The 23865-nt window shown below is 35.3% G+C and overlaps 1 protein-coding gene across 7 annotated transcripts in view; it reads left to right on the top strand.

Annotated features, from left to right (window-relative positions):
* Nucleotides 1-23865, top strand: part of EMB1997 (para-aminobenzoate (PABA) synthase family protein) — a 123792-nt gene that overhangs the window by 68839 nt on the left and 31088 nt on the right. For all 7 annotated transcript variants that reach the window (XM_089831498.1, XM_089831505.1, XM_089831504.1 and 4 more), the window contains 6 exons: nucleotides 10034-10100; nucleotides 10298-10597; nucleotides 10702-10809; nucleotides 11133-11423; nucleotides 20216-20295; nucleotides 20454-20556. In XM_089831498.1, coding sequence (XP_089687624.1) covers nucleotides 10034-10100; nucleotides 10298-10597; nucleotides 10702-10809; nucleotides 11133-11423; nucleotides 20216-20295; nucleotides 20454-20556 — 949 coding nt within the window. The remainder of the gene's footprint in view (nucleotides 1-10033; nucleotides 10101-10297; nucleotides 10598-10701; nucleotides 10810-11132; nucleotides 11424-20215; nucleotides 20296-20453; nucleotides 20557-23865) is intronic.

The following is a 23865-nucleotide window of genomic DNA, read 5'->3' as shown; positions in this document are numbered from 1 at the left end:
AACACCAAAGAATATCAAACAAGCTACAAACAAGCAACACATGGTGGTAAGAGACAACTTGTGCCAAATCAAACCTTTGCACCCACAAACTTGCTGTTCCAAACCACGTGGGCTGGTACAATAAGTGCATAAAACAGAACAGCGGTGCTGAATAGAGAAGGTACTGCCAATAGTGCCAATGCTAAGTGTTGATGTGAGTTTTGTTCCACTACAACATGCAGAATAGAACACTTGGTATTTTGAGAGGAAACACTGAATCTCATACTCCCTCTTGAATAAGGATGTTCATATGCTACACAATGTAGATGAATTGTGTGATCAAATAAGATAACCTCAAGCTTCCTTATTATTGTGGGCTTAATTCAGTTGTAATGATGCGATATGCTAGCTGTCACAAAGGGACTCACACTATTCTCTCAATGGATGCCAACTCGACTTAAATTTCTTCTCACCAAACAAATGACTTGCAAAGGATAAGGATTCAAAAATTCTATTTTACTCTAAGAATGTAAGGCAATGTTGATGATGGGATGAGCCTCTAACTAGTCCTTTCTTCGCTGTCTCAACTAGGCATAGGAGGGAGCTATCTTCTATGGATGCAGGAATGGTCTAATAATTGTCAATAATCATTGAAATACCCTATGCAGCCACAATTATAATGAACATTTCCAATAGTAGTTAAACACTCACAATTCAATTCTAGGCTAACCTTGCACTGTTACTTACAATTAGCAAGTACCATAAGGTATGGACACTAGCTCAACCACTAATCACCATTCAACAATATCTTCCATCTATCTACTTTAATTCAACATGAAATGGAATCTACTCTAAATGAGGAATTGAAGAAACCATGCAATACTCCAAAGCAACACAAGTGATTTCACCATGAAGACCAACGATGAATCAACAATTGCTTTGATAGCATTATGGTAACAATTTCAACAAGTCTCCTACTCTACTCTAAAACTAATCTCCCATCTAATCTCATTTAATCTCTTAATCTCATTCATTACAAATGAGGACGCCTTGACCTTTTATAGTTGTTCAATTGCAATGAAAGGCCAAGATTGATTCAAGATCAAGGGCTGAGATTTACCCTTACAACCCTAATTAGGGTTTCCATCTCTATCACCCAATTACATGGCAGTACCACCCTATGGGCAGTAAGAAAATCACAATGCTTTTGATAACTAGTGAGAAACTAGACAAGGTAGAGGCTCTAGTGTCTCCCACATGTACATTTGGTTTAATGTGATTGAATGTGCTTGGACATGTGCAAACTTGAGCCTTTTAATAGGTCGAAGACAAGTGGGCATCACCTCAACATTCTTATCTCATAGAATTCATCAATTATTTGGTGATGCGAAAATATCTCTTGATTGTCAACATTATCAAGCTTCCAATTGTAATGGCATATTCCCAAATTGCTTCATCTTTTCAAAATATCTCCATCCTCTTTTGTTTGGAAATCTTTTCATTGCACAATTTTGAATTAGCTTGTACTTGCAAATTGATGTCTCTTTTGTGTTTTAACCTCATCCTCACAAAGTGATGAGGCCTTCATGCCCTTGGATCTTTTCAAAGTGAACTTGGATTTTCAGAGAAATACAAGGTTTGACAATTTCTCACTTGTAGACTTTGATTTTTTCTTCTCCTTGTTCTCTGCCTTCTTGAACTCCACCTTGATCTTGCCTTGAATTTGTACTTTCAACTTTGGGCATCATCCTTCTTGTCCTTGAGCTATATTCTTGCTTGAAGTTTTAAGCTTGACCTTGTAGCATTCCTTTTGGTTGGCATGATGATCAAGGATTTGCATACCAACCATGTTCCGATCTTCCAAATTGCTCCAATGGCTGAATCTTGATTCAACCCTTCCTCCTTCACAGTTACCTTGCAAAAACAAAACATAAGTTGCATTTAGCTAACAAAATGGTAAGTATAAACGAAATGAAGGAAAACTGAAAGCTTACATGATATGAAATTTTATCTAGATCAACTTTTAATCAACCTTTTCCTCTTCTTGATCAATAATCCTCAATTTTCTGAGGTCCGTTTTTTCTAATTTCTGCCCAGGTTTCTCCTTTTAGTTCACTTCAATTATCAGATTTCCTCTTAGCAATCACCAGATTCTAATTTTGCAAATAGAATTAGCGATTTATCCTTTCAAAATCCTCTTCAAGATAGACTTTCCAATCATGGAATTGTTGCCCCCTTGTGATAAAATCGCTCTCCTCAAATAGTGAACTCGACCTGCTCATTGAGAAGACAAATGGTATGATGTAAAATGAAATCAACCCACTTTTCTATATAGGCACCTTAGGATGAAGAGGGATACCTTTTGGTTGGGCCAACCAACCCTTGTTTAGTCAATCAATTTGATTTGAATTAACCTTTCAATACTCTTTGGAGAGGCTGACTTGCTCAAAATAATTTGATCTTCTTCCTGCAAACCTTATTATCTTTGCCTCTAGTCTTCACTTTTCACCATTTGACCAACTTAGAGTTCGGAATTTTCATTGAAAAACCTTCATACTTGGGCTGGGTTTTTGGAATTGTTGGAATTTTGCAAGGGAGGCGGATTATCTTTTTCTTCAATGAATCTTGTATTTCCTCAAGACTTAGGATCTTTCCCTCTATCCATTTTGAATCTGCCTAAACTAGGGCGGAATGCGAGGCATGTCAAAATTAAGAATCTTGACATGAGGTTGGATTCCGACCTAGTGTCAACATAAATTCTGATTTCACTTTATTTGTACTTTGTCTTTTTATCCTTTTCCACTCTTATTTTGTGATTTTAAAATTTGAACTCATTTTCAAGGCTCATATTTATGTTTTCAGTCTGATTTTCACCTCTAGCCAATTGAAATCTATTCCAATTTTTGATTTTTTTAATCCACATTTATCTCCATAATTGATCACGTTCCTTCAAGATTTCATTTGATTTTCATCTTTCATCTTCAATTTCCATATTTTTAATAACTTGGAGTTGAAATCACTCATTCAAATGCCCTTAGGTTTGGACAGAATATGACCAGTTGCCAAGATCTTACTTGCAAAATGGGGTGGAATTTTGGGGTCTCTTGGGATTGAGAATCTTGAGAGGTCGTCAGATTCCGATCTACTCTCAGGATTAAATTATCAATTGATTTATCCTCTCACTCATTCCCTTGGTTCTTTTCATTAGTCTATACTTGACTCTCGCCTTTTAGACTTTTAGTTACTTGGAGATCACCTACACTTGGTCAGAATTCTGAGGGTTGTCGAGATGGGGAATCCTGACATGAGGTTGGATTTCGACCTAGTGTCGTGATTTGGAGTTCTGAGACATGGTCAAATTCTGACCTAGTCTTAGGATATTTCATTTTGCAAGTTAACTCCCAATTTTTCAATTCAATCACTTCAACTGGGAGAGCAAAATGAAGTATATAAAATATAACATATAATTTATCATATTATAAGTTATTTTTACATAAACACTATCAGGATGTCTGAGAGTGGCTTAGGATCATAAGAGTTATAGATCTTGGGAGTTTCTAACAAATTCTAGACTAGGGCGAATTTTAGGATTCAACGCACCTCCATTAGTGTTATCTCATACAACATTCTTTGACCTTCTATGATGAAAATGAAATAGGAACAAGGATTTTCAAAAAGTTCTAACTCATCTCCATATCCTTGACTAGTTTAGCCCAACTCTCGCTCACACTAACTTGACTACTCAATAAGCCAAAGTTGCCCAAACTCATCTCTAAGACTTGGAGACTTGAAAATTTTCCACCAAGACCACCTACAATCACTACTACTACTTGCTAAGTGAAAAGAGGGGGTCCTCATTTGTAATGTGGTGATGGTGTGAAAACATTGCAACACTAAGGAATTTGGATTGTTATGAATGATGTTTTCGAGAAAGAGCCTGTGCCAAAGATAGGATGCCAAAGAAGAATGGGAGTAGTGCAAAAGGCTATCACTGTGTCCTATATCAGACGCCACTCTCTAGTTGATCCCAAACATAACACAGTAATTTGTCACCAAATGAACAACAATCTGGTACTGACATTATAATGCTAGACACTGATAACCCTTGCTTCTTGTACTGTGTGACAAGATCGAGGTGTTATTCAATGCCTCTGAGCTAATGCTCACTTAACTACAATGTCAAAGTGGCGTAACATGCACCTCTTAAGAGACTTCTTAGCAACTGCAGCAGCACAACTAGGTTACTCCATGCAGGCTGACACAAAGTGTAGACAACATAAACGACTGAGCTTCAAATTGAGATTCTGGCAGCAAATAATCATGATAAATAGGCTATGTATATTTGATATTAATGACAAAGACAAGTAGTGAAACAGAATTGGTCAAGGATCAGAACTCTTCCTAGATGGTAAAAGAACATGCAACAGGGATGAGAAGAGTATAAATTCACTGATCTAACATTCTGACAGAGGAATAAAAGTTTAAATCTCAAAGTTTAAAGCACCTCTTCAGATTCCAACAGCTTGTTTTTGGTTTCACTTAAATCTTTTCACTTGAGCACTTTATGTGAAGAGACCTTATACTGAAGGTTAAAGTGCTGGAAAATCTTATCTCACTTTTTTCTTTTCACATAGTTAAATGAATAATTAGAAATATAATTTGTGTGTGGAGTAAGCTTTGACTTGACAAAAATCATAAATGGGTTAAGAATCAACCTTCCCTGACTAGTAAAAGAACATGTAACAGGCACGAGAAGGGTATAAATTAATTCATCTAACATTCTAGAAGAGTGATAAAAGCGTATATCTCTGAGTTTAAAACACAACTTAAGATCCAACCACTTATTATTTGTTTCTTTTAAATCCTTTCACTTGAGCACTTCAAGAAAAGATAACTAATACAGAAAATTAAACTGCTAGAAAATCTAATCATTCTCTTTTTTCTTGCTACAAAGTAAAATGAATAATTAGAAATGTTTTGTGTATGAGAGGGACAAAGAGTGATGCAATGCAAAGCATGGAAGCTTTGTGCTTAGGCTCACTGTGGCCTATGGGAATATTCCAGCTAGCCAACCCAAGGCTATTCTTCTTTTGCTTTGGTACACCATGAAGTTGTTATTCCAACTATAATGAAGAACTTGTAGCTTTATGCACTAATAAAGATGGAGAAGCTACATGCCAGTAATTTTTACAAAAAATGGCTCTTGGACCGCCATCCCCAAAATGGGTTCCCTACCTCCCCGTCTTCTCTGTTTGGAAATGCTGTGCAACATAAGTATTAAGCTCTTTATAGTTAGGAGTAAATCTTTTGAGTGTTGAATTTATTTTCAATGGTCTGGAAATCAACATATCACAGCAGAAAATCTGATATCTTCCAAGTTTTTTGTGAATGGAAAGGGTTGTTGCATGTGCAAAGGAGTAATTGGAAGGTTTCATCAGGTTCAATGCCCTAGCTTCTGCGATAGAATCTGATTTGTGCCCATGATAGGTTCAAGGGGTTATGATAGATTGTTGTGCCTAGGAGTTTTTTAGGGATTGAAGAGATCTGGACCTCTGAGAGGTTGTAGAGTCAGATACCTTGACTGCTGATCCACACCTGTGCTAGATTGCTGACTTTAGTTGTTTCTGGCTGATAGGTTTGTTTCTAGTGTGTTCTAATACTTTCAAGTGTGTTAAGTGTCTTAGATAGTGTGACTATCTAGGGGTAACTTCAATTTTCACACATTGGAAATATAGGAAGGAGGATGATATAAGGAGTTTTATGGAGATGGATGCTGGATCTGGCTGATTGGACCCAACCTTGACTTGGCAAGGGTAACTCGACTCGCGAAACCGGCTTAGAATGGGCCATGACTCGGCAGTGACTCAACAAAGTGACAAAACCCATGAATTTTTTATGAAGATTTACCCTTGCCTTCACCCTTTTGCTATCATATATTGAAACTGATAGGGCTGATCCAGCTCGTCGACTCGGATCCGGCAGGGCTGACCTGACTTGGCGACTTGGGATGCTGACCCAACTCACGGAGAGTCATGGAACAATGGTTTCTAGTGTGTCCTAGTAGTTTCAAGTGTGATGTGTGTCTTAGACAATGTGACTATCTAGGGGAAACTTCCATCTTTACACTTTGGAAATATAGGGAGGAGGACAATCTTAGGAATTTTATGGAGACGGATGTTGGATCTCTTATATCCCCTTTAGTTAGCTGAACATAAGAAAAAGTTGGTTAAGATGAACTAAATTCAATGAAGGACCATTTCACCCCTCACTTTATAGAGAAGAAGACAATGAGGAGATGTATGATGTTTGATTGCTCTCCATCAAACTATGAACATTTCCCACTAAATAACACTAAAAAAAGCTCAATACTACACACTTGAGTGATATAGGCATTATGGCTAGTTAACTCTTGAAGATCATTAAGCTTCGACAACTTTTCTCTATCGGGATGAATGTTGGGGACACTAAGTCATTGACCATAGTTATAAATTGGTTCTCTCCATCTTGGGATCCATTTTTTTGGGTTGTTTACACATGTGAGGAGCTTCCCACTTTTAAGAAGCTCTAGCATGATTTCATCTATGAGAAGACTAAAGTGTAGATTGCTTCAGCTACGATAAAACAATGTTAGAACCTAGCCCTCACTAGGAAGATGAGGAAACGTTGTAAGAAAGAACCCAAGAAACAGTTAGAAGAGAAAAGAGGAGGAACCAATTTGTTTGGATGAGGGGAAGAATTTCAGTCACATGAAGTGTTTCAAGTGCCACAAAATAGGCCACTTTGCATCTTAGTTACGTAGATAAAGAAAGGTAAGCAACAACAAGAAAGTGCAACAACAAGGAAGTGCAAGAGATGAATGAGTTACCATCTAAACCCAAGACAACTCTCTTCATGATGTGGTTCTTATTTGTAAATTGTTTCTTGATGTAGGTTGGTATGTAGACAATAGGGTATATAGACATGTGACGTTCAAGAAGGTGGTGTTGGATGCCATATAGATGGAGTTGGGTAATGATGCCACTTGTCATTTATAGGACTGGGCCATTTCTCCTTTGACATGTGTTAAGATGATGTTCTTCTGCTAGATATCTGATTAGTATATACTTGGTATGTGGGCAATTGAGTATATAAACATGAGACATTCAAGAATGCCATAAAGATGGAGTTGGGGGATGATGCCACTTGTCTACTTGAAGGATTAGGATATTTCTCCTTTGACATGTGTTTAGGTGATGTTTTGCTAGATGATGCCTAGTATGTACTTGGTTTGATGAAGTCATTTTTTAGTTTCTTGCATGGTGCCTAGAATGTATCGTTGAGTTTGGTGATAGCTAGTTATCATTAGCAAATGCAACCTTGAACTTGGTCAAGTTTTTTCTAGTTGAGTTTGAAAGGGTGACCTTTATAGGTTACTTTCTGATCTAGTTGAGTGGGAATGGTGAATTGTCATGATAGAGGAATGCCCTTCCACTTTTTGGAGAAAGTTTCTAAACCTATTGTTTAATCACTGATTGATTCCATTCACACAATTGAAAAGAGGATCGAAAAGTACCAGGAAAATATATTGCTCAAATATTATCTTAGAAAGAAGAAGTTGATCTTGATGTGACTCTTGCTCTAGTTACCAAAGATCGTCTTTAAAAATGTGAGTGTTAAGAGTTTTCACCTTTGACTTGCTCATTCAATGTAGTTATTACTTATTTAAGAGAGTAAGTCTTCTTTGATATTAAGGCCTTTACTCCCTTAGATTAGTTGCCTTTACTCTTGAGACCAAATTTCTACTAGTTTCCTTTAATCTTGAGATTAAATTGAACCCGTCTATCTTATTGTAGTCAAACTGAATTTGAGATTATGGTCAAATGTGTGTGTTACTTCTACTCTTCAGACTAAATTTAACTCATCTATCTCCAAAGAATAAAGATCATAAATCAATGGAGGCAAGACTATAAGATTTCGTGAAGGAAGCAAACATTTTCTAGTCACATCGAATTTGAAATTTTTCTCAAATTTCTCTACATAGAGGATATACACATGTGGGAGAAGAGAGGAGTTCAAACAGTTAAATTGTAAACAATTTAGAATAAAGAGCCATACAATGAAATATCAAAAAACATTTGAGTTAAAGGAGTGCTCCAAGTAAGAGGAAAACACCTATAGACAGGTAGAAAGGAATTATAATAATGTCCATGGATGGCCAAAAGTAGGTCAACGAGACTTGACAGAAGTAAACAATAGTGATTTCTAGGAAGAGAAACCTAGAAAGGTCCCAGTAAGGCAAAGAACAGAAGTAAAAATACAAACAAAAGAGAACCACCAAACAAGTGGTCAGAAATAGGTACAAATACCCATGAAAAGGGAACAAGAACCCTGAAAAGTAAAGAGAAACTGTAAAGGAAAATTGGAGATCATTAAGTATCACTGTCTAGATTAGAAAGAGTGAAGGTGGTACTGTCACCATTGGTCATTTGAAGGGACCAATCTAAGATCAGATAATGCTCATTGGGGATTGTCTAGGGTTAGGAGGCACACTCCTAATTGGATCACATCTAACATGCAAGGCCAAAGAAATTCCCGTTGTAGTGAAGTAGACTGCATTTTGTTTTGGGGTGAGGACCAAAAGAGCAATCATCGTCTTCTTTGAATGCTATGAAAATGGCCAATCAGAGTCTATGAATGTGACTGGGTAACTGACTTGGGTTTGGGTGGCAATGTTGATAAATCTTAAGAAGAAGTTATTGCAATATCATCTAACTCTGAAAATAGACCTTGTTGACTTAATTCTGCTGACTATAAACAGCATTGTATTGTGAGTTGATAATTCATCTATACACTACTTGGTGAATTACAAAACAATACAACAGACAATCAGAAGGTCAGAAAGGAAAACGAATTAGTAAACCTTAAGAATTTAAAATATAAATCCTGTAAGATATTTATTTCCATTTGAGATGCCTGGGCCCTGGACATCCATAGGATGGTTGACGGACATTTCAGACATCCCTGCTCATCTTGGGGATGGCTAAAAGTTTTGCAAGTGTCCCATGATGGTTCATGCTATTTTCAGATTTTGGAAAAAAATAGGGATGATGAAGCAATGTCCCCTGCCATCATACAGTCTCTAAAACACTGTTGGGAACAGGAATACCAGTTTTAGAGCTGGAAATGTGCCCCTATGGAACATAGATGTTTTAGTGCCTCTATGGAGCATAGATTCTGTTACCAAGTTTTCTGCTAAAGTTAGTTTCTGTTTTTTTTCCTGTTTTCTACAAAGCATGGGCTGACACACTCATGATATGACCATGTTTGGTACTCTCTTGCAAAGTGGTGCAAGAAAGCTCATTACATGTTACTCTCAATGCTGCTTCATTTACTAAACAACAATGTAAGTGCTGTACAAATTGGGCTAATCAAGGCTTCATACTCCCGTAGTAAAAAAGCTCTTGATGGATGTGACTCGCTTTGATGATCTCACGTGACACAAATTTTCAGCACATGGCTACAAGTGAGCGTGCGGTTAATCTTGAGATGAACACATGTATACATGCACATGCTGAAAATAAAGTAATACACTCCATGTGTTTATAAATTTCTAAATCCATTAAATACAAATGCAATCAATAAAGATTTAAAATGATGAATTACTTGACTGTAAAACAAATTAAACATGACTAGCAATTCAATTTTTAAATCACAATTTACACCCATATTCTATGCCCATATCTAAACGTCCCATGTACTCATCTTGATTGTCATTAAGTACAATTTATGTAACCAAGACAGGCATCATATAGATGAAAATGTTTACAGCTTAGTTCAACAAAATGACTAAACCTGAGACTCCTAGTGGCCTGTGAAGTCAGGTCTTATGTAACTGGATGTTTGCCAGTGTGCTTCTGGCTTGTTACCATATTAATGACTTAGAATTATTAGATGGACACAGTTTTAATAACATGAAGAAACATGACATTTTTTTTAAACCTGGAATTGCTCCGTTGTATTTGATAATTAATAATAATTTTTGTATTGAGTGAAATTTTCTCTTCTTTTGTTGCAGTGAGATTGAACACACCGGGTGCCAACTTTTTCATGATATTCCTTCTGGAGTGGGTTCTGGATTTCGGGTGAGTCTGTTGCTAGAAGGGAATATCCCATTTGTCATCTAGACACGGTACATTTTACTGTGTCCAATTAGTCGAGGTGTATGTCTAACATGACAATGAGATTTGAATAGATCAACTGATTTTATTTTCAAACAAACCTCTGCATACTTCATACACGACTGTAATGGCTATATGGCTACTGCATTGTAAAATGGCAGGTTGTAAGATACCATTCATTGGCACTTGACACAAGCTCACTTCCCAAGGATCTGATTCCCATTGCCTGGACATCACGTTCTGATGCATTGAATCATGTTTCTGACATGCATAGCAGTCAGGTACTAGAAAATGCAAATTCAAGTGCTCTGAATGGAAAACAACACAAATTTGTTAATGAGATAACGATTTCCTCGGCTGAGCACTTAAGCTTTAGTGCCTCTAAAAATCCTGATGCTGCTAAAGATGCAAAAGTGCTTATGGGTGTTATGCATTGCAGTAGTCCACATTATGGGGTTCAGGTAAAGAGTTCCTTTGATTTGAAGTCCTTATCTTCAATATCTCGCTATGATATACAGGTGCAGAGCTTCTCAATTTTTGAGCTTTATGTTGGTTTCTGTCATAGTTCCATCCAGAAAGCATTGCAACATGTTATGGGAGGAAGATATTTGAAAACTTTCGAGATATAACAACAAATCATTGGCACAGCCTGTCAACAAGCCCAGATGAAAGGGTAAGCTTTATTTGCTTCTTAGACTGCAGAAACTTGTATAAAAAGTGGATGATTCATATATATTATCATTCCTATTTTGGAGTTAGATTGTCTCATTTGACCATGCAAAAGCATTTGAGGATCCCTACTATGAGTTAACTATATCATAGGGATTAGCATGAACCTCGGTAACATATTAAACCATGAATTATCCTATTCTTTCCTCATTTTGGCATATTCCATTTTATACTGTGGTATAATATGAGACTGTACAAGTGATGATGAAATATTTTTGATACCTTTATCAATTCAATGCCTAGCACATTTGGGTCAACATACTGCAGGTATTAATTCCATTCCCTTTGCAAAGAAATTTTGAAGGGCCAGAGCCCAATGATTTCTTGGAATTGACACATAAGATAGGGAGAGGGTTGGATGCACTCACCAAACCTGTTCAAATTGCAAATATCAGAAATAACATCGAAAAGGGATCTGCTACAGCTTTGAAATTATGCTGGAAGAAATTGAAAGGCATTGCCGCAAAAGCTGGGGGATCAGAAAATATTTTCTGTTCCCTGTTTGGTAATTACCTGGCAGAAGATACGTTCTGGTTGGACAGCTCTACAAAAGATCATGTGAGTTATAATCTGATCTTTTCAAACTGAATTACATGATGGAAAACTTATGGATGTATCTGCTTTTTTCATAGTTTTAAGTAACAGATAATTTGTAACTTTTTACTGATCAGTCTGGGCTAGTGGTAGGTTGTTGTCATAAACTAGGTGTTGGGCTTGGGGTGGAACTTTCTTAATGTTCCCTTTTCACTTGCGTTTGTGCTATTTGACCTCTAATAATATGTTTTCTCATTATAAGGCAAACTTCCACTTTTTTCAAAAATATATTCTTCAAATTTTAGGCAATTTTTTTTAAAGATAGCAGTTTTCCACAATCCATAATATTGTGCATAGTTATTTATGGAACTAATTGCGAGTTCTCATTTGCACTAACGTTACTGATGACACACTGTGATCCATCATTAGGATGCGATATCTGAAGGAGAAAATGGGTAGATTGCAGACCAGTGGTGAATAAAATGAGGGGGCTGAGGAGAAGGGTGTGGGATGGGGGACATGTGGGTAGGGGGATGGGCACAAGAACCAAGGCAAGAGAAAACATATATAAGAGAAATTAAAAACAAAGAAAATGATATCAAAGTTAAGGTCAAAAACTTAAACTAGCAAGTAAATAAACATGAAACAATATGTACAAACATACTTGTCTATGCATAAATATAAATAATTAATATGTATAGTCATGTATATATATAAATACATTAAAACAAAGCAGTGAATAAATAACTATGTGCAAGGATATGAGTGTGGGCAAATAAATGCACCAGCAAGTATATTTAACTACAAAATAAAAAGAAAAATCAAGTGAGTCCACATCTAAATTAAATGAAATGAGCCAATAAATATGAAAACAAATAATAAACTGAAACATATAAATACAAAACATAAATGTGAAACCAAGACTATAAATGTAGAAAATAATAGCTGGAAGCCTTTATTTTTTCAGGAACAATAAAGAAAACAATAAATAATATAAATAGAATCCTAAATTTACTTAAATACTACAATTAGAAACTATACAAGACTAAAATTATATATATAAACACAAGTAAAAGGAAACAAGCCAATAAATAACTATACAACAACAAAACATAAACATATAAAAGACTAAAACAAGACTAGTTAAAGAAATACATAACACTAAAGAAAGAACACAACAAAAGAAAAATATATATATATCTATCCGTCCATCCATCTATCTAAAAGAAAAATTATATATATATATATATATATATATATATATGAAGATCTATACAACTAATGTAAGAAAATCAAATAAAGCAACGAAACCCAAAATTGTAAAAGATGAATAAAGGAAAATGAGAAAGAAGAAAAATAAAGCCTGAGAAAAATATCAAGGACAAGAAGAAACAAGAAATGGGAGCAAGGACAAGAAAGAAGAAATAGAGCAAGAGAGGGAAAATGAAAGAGATAGGGGACTAGTCAAGGATGATGAAACTGATTTCTCACGAAGAATAAAAAGGGATGCCAAAAATGATGAAGGATCCAACCTTCATCTTGATTAAGATTAGAGGGGTGCTTATTGATTTCAATGGCTTCTTTAATTTTTCGCTTGAAGGAATTTTCTTCTTTGAACAAGATTAGAGTGCTCTCTAACAAAAATGTGGTGGTTGGTAGCAAAGGAATGGTTACAAAGGGATGATTTGAGGACTCTGTTATACCTTATGTCAGAACTACGCTCTTTTATCCGAGTGACACACTTATAGTCAGATTGGATAACTAGAAATGTGACATAAAGCACAAAGTGAGACTGCTAATGTCCCAAAAAAGGAGACATTACAACAACTCTTCAAGGAAGTGGGTAATTTCATTTTTTGTAGCATTCTTGAGTGGTTTTGCTTTTGCCCATTAGGTAAAGTAATTTGTAGTAGTCAAAATCCATTTGTGTTCGACACTTGAAGGGGGATTAATCATCTTGATGAAATCTAAGCCCCATTAGGTAAAGGGTTCATCAACCATGATGGGTGGTAGGGGAATGACATAATTCTTTCGTCTTTCAACAACACTTCTCACATTTATTAACCAAATTAAAACAATTTGCAAACATGGTTGGCAAGAACTGACTGATCCGCATAATTTTGAATGCAGTAGCCTTAGTTGAATGGTGTCCATCGGAGGTGCCTTTATGCATTTCTTCTAGTATTTTTTGGCTCTGTGCTTCGTTTACACACCTCAGTAGAATTCCCTTGAAGTTCCTCCTGAAAAACACACCCTCAACAAGGAAATATCTAGTACTTTGCAACCTATTGATCTGCCTATCGGTTTGCATGAAGTTTCTTTGATCGGTTATCCAATCCTTTGTCTCTTCAACATATTAACAGGAATCAAATGCTCTTTTTTCAGCTCCTTCATCCTTTCTGGCACTGTATTCATAGAGGTCATTCCCTCATATTACTTTAGTTGGGCGGATTTCCATGTCACATTCTATAATATTAGTGATCCAGTTAGCTCTTTTTTCAGTAATCTCACATTTTGTGATATATTCTCGCACACTTGGATGTGTGACGTACACCATGCTCTTACTTCTAGAGACCATGTGTTTGAATTTTTGAGGCCTTTAACTAGAAAAAGGTCTATTTCTCCATGAAGTTATATTTGACCTCATAATCCTTGAGTTTCATGGAGTAAAATGTGACAGTGTGTTCTTCATTTTGATTTCCTCCCTTTTGAGTTAGGATAACAAGGTTGTATTCACTGTTGTAGTCATAGATTATAAAGTCTTTTGAGAAATACAGATTTGACAACATTGGAGTGGTAGCTATAGCTGCCTTATCTTCTCAAAGGCGACCTTCTCATCTGGGGTACATGTGAAACTTTCTAATGGGTTGCACCGTTCAAGCAAAGTTGAAAATGAACCTGTTGACGAAATTAATCTTCTCGAAGAAAGACTAAACTCCTTTCTTGTTTGTTGGCTGCAGGAGTTCTAAGATAGTCTTTTCTCGCTCTAGATCTATGGAACTCCCTTCTTTAAAGACTATATGCCCTAGGAGCTTTCCTTGTAGAACTCCAAATACACACTTCTTTGGATTCAAGGAAATTCTAAATAACACTTTTTCTAGATGATTGAAATGATCCTCCTTGCTTTTTGAAAACACTGTCAAATCATCGAGGTAAATTAGAATGATTAAATCTATTAATTCTTTGAAGACTGTCTCCATGACCTTCTAGAAAATTGCTCCTTCATTAGATAGGCTGTCCTCAATCCTCAATTTTGACATCACAAAATTGAGGCAACCCTATGCAATGCTCTCATGGATTCGTAGGCGCATCCTCTTTGTTTTAACGCATTGATGAGGCATCATGAAAATAATTCATTATCTTCAAATTGTTCTTTGTGTAGGCTTGTCTATGTGTTCCTTTGAAAAATTTCCATTGAGATTATCTCCAATTATTTGCAGGGAAGAGTTTTCCTTCTCCCATCGTAAATTCTCAATTTTTGGTTAACTTTCTCGTCTTTTCTTTGTCTTCTAAATAGTTTGTGGTCTTATTTCTGCCTTAGGTGAATAGCCCTTGGAATTTTGCTCAATTCAAGCTAAGTTAGGTCCAAATCTGAGTTGTTTACCTCAAGTTATAAGGAAAAAAGTGGGTTTTTTTTAGGTCAACTACATATCTCAATTAAAAAACTTCATAAAAGTGGGCATTGTATGTGATATTTAAAGTGGATTTTATGGTCCATTTTAAAATTTCAATACATTCTGAGTTGATTTGACCATAGTTTTTTTATGTTTTATGAATTTAGCTTATTTCGAGGTTATTTTTCATGTTATTTTATTAAAACTATAGTTAAATATTAAATATAATTACATGAGACAACTTAAGTTTTTAAGTGAGATTTTTATTTCATATTTGCATATATCCACATGCAAAATACTCCATGAAAATCCACTTTCAATAAATTCTAAGTCCCAATACTATTAAAAGTGTGATTTTTAAATGTGATTGCATATGTAATTGTGTTTAAAGTACATTTTTAACAATTAAATGCATGTGTTTTTTAAATCACTATTTAAAGTGGGTTTTTGAAACTCATTTACATGTAAATGTAAAATTTAGATGAGTTCTTTATTCATTTTAAGCCGAAGTGGTGATTTTGGACCCAAATACATATGTTTTCAATTAAAAAATGTGCTTTCCTTTAATTCTAAGTCATAATTAGCGATTTTTGAGCCAACCGCATATGTTTTATAAAACATGTAAATGCTATTGATATGTGCGTTTTGACTTGTAAATTCCACTTGGAGCAAAAGTGGAGATTTTATATCATGTTGCATATATTTCCCAATATACATATGCTTCCTAAAAACGTGTTTTCATTAGCAATTGAAATGGTCAACTAAGAGTGGTGATTTTTGGTGGATATGCATGTATTTTATAACATGTGTTTGCTCCCAAAAGTTGCGTTTTTCTCTATCTAGGGCAAAGTGACGATTTTTTAGGAAGAACACATTGTTTTTTATGTGCGTTTCATGCAAGAAATCCCGTTTTTCACTTTCAGCGTGGATTTGGAGGGTCATTGTGCATCATATTCATATGCAAACACTATCTAAATGTGTGTCCAAGTATTGGCAACCCTTGGGCACATTTTTTCACTCAAAAAAAGTCACGTTTTGAACTCAAATATAATTTATTTTTGGACATTTTTCAGAAGTGGTGATTTTTGGAGTGATTGTATCTCATATGTTACATGCTTTTGGTCAAAAACAGCCCGTCTAGGGAACGTTTTCTACCAAAAACATTGCATTTCTTGGTGGCTTTTGGTTTCCAATCATTCCAAAGAGCTTCCCAGGGTATGCATTTTATTTCCAGCTTGTTCTTCATCATTCCAAGCTTAAAATGATGCCCTAGACGCTGTTTTTGAATGCATTTGCACGTGGCTTTGATTTGGTCAAAGTTTATTCCATTTTTGGGCATTGTGTCTCTCCAACTATCTCCACATGTCCAAATTCGAATTTTGACAATCCTCAATATGTGAAATTTGAAATCTATGTAAGTCTTGTGATATTGGACAAATCTAAAATCCCAAATCTCTTGGATTTATTTCAGATTTGCTCAAAATTTGGATAAAGATTTGTTTTCTCATTTTTGGTGGAGTTCAGGTAAAATTCCTTTGTTATTTCCCTTAAGGCATTGATGCATATATTTCTTTTCTTGTGAATGCAAATCTTTGTCATTTTCATTTTCAGATTTGCATCTCTTTTGGTGTGCATGAAGTTGCTCCTTCTATCTTCTATCTTCTGCTCCAAGTTGCATGTGTAAGGTTTCATTTATTTGCATATGTAGTCAGGTGTAAAATCTTGTTCTCAAAAGAAATGCAAGATAAAACCCCACCACAATGCATTCCATGGACCTCCATATGGCTTCCCTATGTTTGAAGTTTCTCCCACATGCTTGCCGGATAAAGTATCATTTTTTACACTTATTAAACATGCTATGCTCAATGTGTTACTCATTTTTTTTCTCATTCACTTAACTCCAAGCTTGCTGGCCATATGTGCAATGGACCCTGAAAAACCTGTTTATGGTTTTTCTAATCACTTTGTAGCCATTTTGAGCTTGAACCATTTGTTCATTCCCTATCCTTGATCAGATCATTCATTCTCCCTATCCATACCTTGCCTAAAATCTGTGTTTTTACATCAAAAGCTTTCCATGGACCCCTCATATGATGATGTTCATAGACTATGGAACTTTCATGTGATAGTTGCATAGGCACACCATTCGGCGATGTCAAGAGAAGTTACACCAGAAAAAGGGAAAGAGACTACTTCTAGATTGAATGACATTCTCAAGTCCCTCAATCATCGACTCAAGTTGCTAGATGGGGATCTTGGTGTTTAGAGTAGCATGACAAAGATTGATTTGGACATCTTGTGTGAGTACGGAGTCATCACGTCCGTTGAGATGTACCATGATTATGCACATATGATGACCAACAAAGAGCAAGTTCTACAAGTACTTGTAAAAGATGCAAAGGCAGCAGTAGTTAGGATAACTAACCAAGAAAGCATGATCAAAGAGGCATTCAGAGGGCTATCATGTGAAATCATCGCTGAAGATAACAGACTCAATAATCAAGATCTTCTCACAAAGTTCGCAGAGGTCATCCGCTTACAGCTTGAAGTGGATGACTTCAACATTAGTGTGTTGGATACATTTGCAAGTTGGAAGTATTCATTAAAGAATTTGCAAAATCAAATGGAGATCTGTAACGAAGAGATATTTGGAGTAGCAAGCATACTTAGGAAGGTTCCACAATGATCTCGCAACACATCGGTGAACTAGATGCTGTAGTTGTACGCGAGTCCCTATAGAAGTTTGTAGAGCTGATTGATACCATGTGAATACTTCAAATCAGATTTTCATATGCTTTAAGTAGAATAGCAGTAGGAAAGCTACATGTAAAAAGCATCTATGTTGTAAGCACAGGATAACATGGACTTGTACAACCAACTCATGTAGTTAAGTTGCAATCACATTAGGCATGCAATTTTGAATAAAGTCAATGTAGTTAGTTAGAGATAAGTCATGGTGGTTGAGGTTGTTCCACTTTTTCCTCCACCTTTCTCTCTCCTATTTTTCTATATAAAGGAGAGAACTCATTGTAAATAACCATCTTTTGGCATGACAAGAAAATTCTGTCAATTTGTATTGTGCACTAAGACTTTGTGCTTGGATGTAAATCAAGATTGCTATCAATAAAAGAGGCAACTTGCTTTTAAACTTTGTGTTGATTCAAGGTGTTATGTGATGACATTTTTTGGATTTTGATTGTGAGTTTTGGAGCTTTGATCAAGAGGGATTTGAATTTGATTGTGCAGACTTTGAGCTGCCTATTGCATTCAAAGTCAATTTGAACTTTTTAAGACTTTGTGCTGCAGGAGGACAAATTGTAATTGATAGCAGTGGCTGCAATTACTTAGAGTTGAAGACTTTGGGCTTCAGTTGTAAGTGTTTTATTATATTTGAGAGTATCGAATAAGAGACTTTGTGCTTTACTGTTTATTCTGCTTGAATCTTCGTCCGAGACAAGTGCAGGAGACTTTGGGTTCCTGTTTTTGTTTCACAAAATATAAAAAGTAAAATGCTGTCCCTGGTGTTGTTCTTACGTCAATTCCAGATTCACCAATATTATCATAGCAATAAGGCACTTTTTGTTAAGTCGGAAAATTAGAGTTGTATGCAAATCATTCTTGAAAAAAAAGGAATTGATCAAGAGAACCATCCTTTTTGTAATTTCAGTTAAGTTCCTACTGAAGCCACCTACAATAAGAAGGGAGCCTCCCCTATCATTGAGAGGAGAGAGAAATCTCATTAAATGTTGCCTGAAGTCACAATTTTGTAAGTTGTAGTTAGTAATGTACAATGTTTTTAGCCAACACTTTGTTATTTGCTGGTCATTTTCTTGCATCCAAACTTGGTTGTACTTAGAAAAACCATCTAGCAAAGAGAACATCTCTATCTAGCAACAATTTGCAAGATTTGTTCCATTGACGATAGAGGGTGATGATCCTTCGGAGAAGCCTTCTTTAGATCTTGGAAATCTACCTAGAGGCAGACATCACTATTCTTCTTCCGAATTGGAACCATGTTTGACACCTGCGTGGCATGCTTGATTAGATAGATGATCTTGGAACCCTATTCATCTGCTATTTGGTTCCTCTGTTACAAGATTACTAAGTTCGAATGGCCATACCTATAGTAACAAAAGTCAAGCAGTATCATAAGGCATAATATTGAGAATAATCAAAAACATATATCACCTCCACCTTGATTTGATTGCCTTTTAAGTGATAGGGGTAGAGCATTCCAGTATGACTTGAATCTTTTGTGATATTGAGACTTATTGCAATTCTTTTCTGCTGGGTTCTTAATATTTTCTATTTTCTATTTTCTTTTTCCTCTACTCCAGCTTTCTATTCAGTGTAACCGATTCTGCTTGCATTGGTCTTTTCTTAAGTTGCCACTGCTGTCTTAATACCCAAAAATTGTTTTTAATAACACCAGTCAAAAGAAAACAGGGAAAGGACAACTTATTAACTTCATTATGATTTTTCTACAGAATTGGATTGTATACTGAATCTGGGAATAATTTTTTTATTTAATTCGTTTCTTGTCCCTTTTTAACATATTTGCCAATTGAAATATGCGGAAATATACTAGTTCAGTTCCAAAGACTATTATTTTGTTGTGTATCTTTTGGTTCAATTTTTATTTGTGGCCATGTATTTCTTCTATTTTATATTTATGCATTTTGTTGCATATGTTGGTTCACTTATTTTTGCTTAGTTTTTATTCATTTCCTTTTAATTCTTTTTTCTCCCTTTGCGTCGTTGTGTGTGCCATTTCTCCTCTCCTTGCCTTTTTTTATTTCTTTTCATCAGGCTAGTCTGCATATCTTTCTTTCTTTGATACTAGAAATGGATTGTGGAAATCTGAGATTATTAAAAGACTATTATTGTTTACATTCTCAGAAGATAATGAGATTATCGATAGTTTTGTGTTTTGTGTTTTAATTTGCTAGAAAAGTCAGTACTTGTATCCTGTTCTCTTTTGCATTCAAGTAGCCAGCAAAAAAATTGCATTCTTTATAAAATCATAACTGTGCTACCCCGAAGCAGATTTACTTGTATTCCTTCTTTCCAAATTCAATATCTTTGATAGTATCTTACTATCTCAAACTTTTCTTTGTGGTTTTTAATGGTGCTGGGCTTGCATTAACTTGAGTACCATGTTTATAGCTAGATTTCTGATATTGATATTGTATCTATTTCTAGATCAGGGCACGATTTTCGTTTATGGGTGGTAAAGGTGGACTGCTGTGGCGACGTATTGCATTTAAACTGTCTGATCAAAGGTGGAGTATAAAATATAATCTGTAGGATAATAATGGAACTCTGGCTGTCAATATAGCTTGTTAAGTTTTTATTGTTTAGATTTCTGAAAATTTACTTTAGGATGTCATTTTGAATCAAATAAGGAGAACCAACATGTCCTTGAAATTTTTTCCTTCAGTGACAAAATGGTTCAAGGTGGTGGGTATCTGTCAGTTGAAGATGAAAATGGCTCTGTCAAACAAAAATATCTTGAAACTGGATTATTTGACTTTTTAAGTAAGGTAAGATTTAATTAACGATTATATGAAACTATATTATTGCTATAGAGTTGCAATAATTATGAATTTACATTTTGTATCTGATTATTCTTTATTTTGAATGTGCCAATATGTTCTATTAGAAAACTTTATGAAGATTATGACTCTGCCACAAGATAGTTTCAAGTTTTTTTTTTTTCATATTTTGATGAAGATCCTCAGAAACGTGACTTTTTGAATAAATTTGAAGTCATATCTGTTTTCAATTACATGCAATTAAGTTTCAATTATATTGTCTATTTTGTAAATAAAAAATAAATCATCAATTTTTTGATATTTTTCTTGTAATTGATATGATTAGGTTTTATAGGTGGTAGTTGTGTGGATGAAAGATTACTTCAATTGTAACATAAGAGCCTGCTATTTTTTGCATCCTGGTCCTTCCAATGGATCAGAAATTTCAATGAGTTTTGTAAGGGTACCTCAATCTGTTTGTACTGTGATCAACAGATTTTGAAAGGTTATTGTAATTGAATAACATGATTCACGATGCTGAAGATGCTATGTACTGTCCATAGTATGACCATTTGTAAAAAACACTAAGTAATTTGACAGCATGGCATATAAATAAGCAAAATATGACCAATTTTACCAGGCCTGATCAAACTAACCATGTCTTGCCAAAAACAATTGAAACTCACAAGTTTCTAAGACTCACCAAAGTGTGTCTTGAGATTTGATTGCACCCAAAACCCTTAAAAAAGTCCCTTTAAATTCATTTTTATCTAAATCAAATCTCTTTTTACTTTTAGGTCTATATTTTCCGTTCTTCATGTTTGTTACATACCAAGACTGTTTTAAGTGTTGTTCATTACAATCTCAATCTACTTTGAAAGGAGAGATTCAAAATGGGCAATTTATGGACTTCCTTTTCTTCAAGCATTAAAATCTTGCAATTGTAGTGTTATTTATATTGCCTTCTTTGCGATCTATGGCTTCGATTCATTGTTAGGTTGGAGCATTTTTGAAGAATTGGGTATACATTTTGGACAAAAAATGGACTCTTTTGGGCTGACTAACCATTTGGAGAGCATCAAAAATGTTTTACATCAAGGTATTTCAAGTTTCTTTTAACTTTCTTTGGCATTTTGGTTAAAATGCTGTGGCACTTTTTCTTCCATTTTAAACCTTCTAAGGTTAAAAATGGTGAAGGGAAGAGATATTGTTTATACACATGGACCTTGACGATGCAGGGTCCAATATAATTTAAGCAATAAATGATTAACTGGGGGAGTGGTTTGTATAAAATACTAGCTTTTCTAAACTGCCTAAAAATGCATAATTGCACACAAGGAATATCAATTGATGTAAGGGAAAAAGAAAAACCGGTTGGGAGGTCATTCAAAATTTTAAACTTCCTAATTCAAGAAACAAAAACATAATAGTTCTTGAGGACAGTAAAAGTCTAAATATACCAATTGTCATTCCAGTTGGCTCTTGCAACGCATTCTTTGAACACAATTCACCTTACATATCCTATATGGTTATCAACAATTCCTGCATCATCCCAAACGGAGAAACATTATTGGTTTTTAAGCGTACAAAAACACAAGCACCTCTTCCATTGTGATATTGCTATTAGGATTTAATTGTGTAGTTTATGAGTCAAACTCATTGACTCATATTTTATGAGCAGTGATTCAACAAGAACCTATCTCTCATGAGAATAAATGAAAAGCTAAACACTATTGGATTTAGGTGATGCTCACAAAGGTGAAGCACTGGGACTTCCCAGTACTACTCCAAATTGAGCGCGCTTAACCACGGAGTTTCCTCCATGGTTAAATCCACTCTGCTTGCAACCCCATTTGCAAAACCTTCACCAAGTGTTGTGCCTTACGAACAATTAGTATAGTTTTGGTTAGCGACAATAGAGGATTTATCAGATGGGTCTACAACTTCAGGAATATGTTATATGAGATGTATATGGTCTCCTATTGTGATTACCAGTGTTAGTATGTGATGCTGAATAAGATATAGTAGTGCGAAGTGACACAAGTCCAAGGAGGTAGTGACACATCCCAATTTTTGATATTCAAACAAATTGGCTTACCAGTTCAATTACTTAGCATTGAAGGGACGACATCCAAGGTTTTAACTCTTGGATAGCATGATCTAATTTTGTGTTGATGCTATGTATGGTTCATCTATATAACCCAATTTTTGATGTATATACTATTGTAATTGACATTGATTCCTTGAAGGTGGCTTTAACCTTCATCTTCGAGAAATGAGCTCCCTTTTTGTTTATACAACTCCTAACAAGATTGAAGACCTTTAAAAGGGTCTACTCTCCTAACAGGGACTTATGTACTGGATTTATTGTATTGACTCCTAATAGGGTTAGGTCTCCCGTAGTGAGTTATCTTGTGGGTTCAATCCCTACAGGGGTTGGCCAGGGTTTCCTTGAGATCAAATCATGGTGTTATGAGTTCTCTTGTTGTCTATGCTTTGTTACTGTGCTTTATCATTTCAGTTATTATATGGTATAGTGGTAAAAAGAATAATTTGATTAAAATTGCTGCAATATTGATTTGCCCCCCCTTAGTTTTTCTTGATCCTAATAGATCCATAGTCTTTTCTCTCATTATGTGGGATTTCATTGGAAAGGTTCTCGTTGGTATAGAAAGGCACAAATTGCAACTGATGTTTTCTTAAGTTGGCAGAAATTTATTGGCTTTAATGAGTTTGTACATTTTGCTGAGCCTTAGGTAAGTGACAATTTTTTTGGAAAGAATCTAACAAATACATTTAGAGATATAAGAGAAACTATTGAATCAATGGGAAAACCACAAAGCTAGGGATAATGAGTTTTTAGAAACTCATAACTTTAGACTTCTTTCTTGATGACATAGTCAAGGAAAGTGTAATTGTAATTGATATTGTCCTTTTCATACACTCCAACATAATGGTACTGCATACATATTAGTGCACAGATGTCAGTGTAGAATATGTAAATTTGTTTGAGCATTGCATGTTGGACGAGGAGGATGATTAAAAATAAAAAAATGTGCCGCCCTCACTTGATGACCACGCACTGTTGTATCAAGAGGAGATGAGCGTTGACACAATGATTTGGAACGAAATGAACATGATTTTAGAGGTTAAAAAGGAAACTTGGCAGATTTCTCTCAAGGTTCAAATGCTCGGAAAGAAAGTTTTAGCTAATAGAGAAGCTAAGGAAGAATCTCCTCATCTCATGAATTGAGGTTTTAAGAGACTAGATTCTCTCTCTCTCTCTCTCTCTCTCTCTCTCTCTCTCTCTCTCCACAC

The sequence above is a fragment of the Cupressus sempervirens genome, chromosome 5 (genome assembly GCF_028749045.1).
Source record: "Cupressus sempervirens isolate cs-2001-9-10 chromosome 5, ASM2874904v1, whole genome shotgun sequence".
Classification (NCBI taxonomy): domain Eukaryota; kingdom Viridiplantae; phylum Streptophyta; class Pinopsida; order Cupressales; family Cupressaceae; genus Cupressus; species Cupressus sempervirens.
Note: the sequence above shows the minus strand (reverse complement) of the source record. Positions and strands in the feature narration are given on the sequence as shown.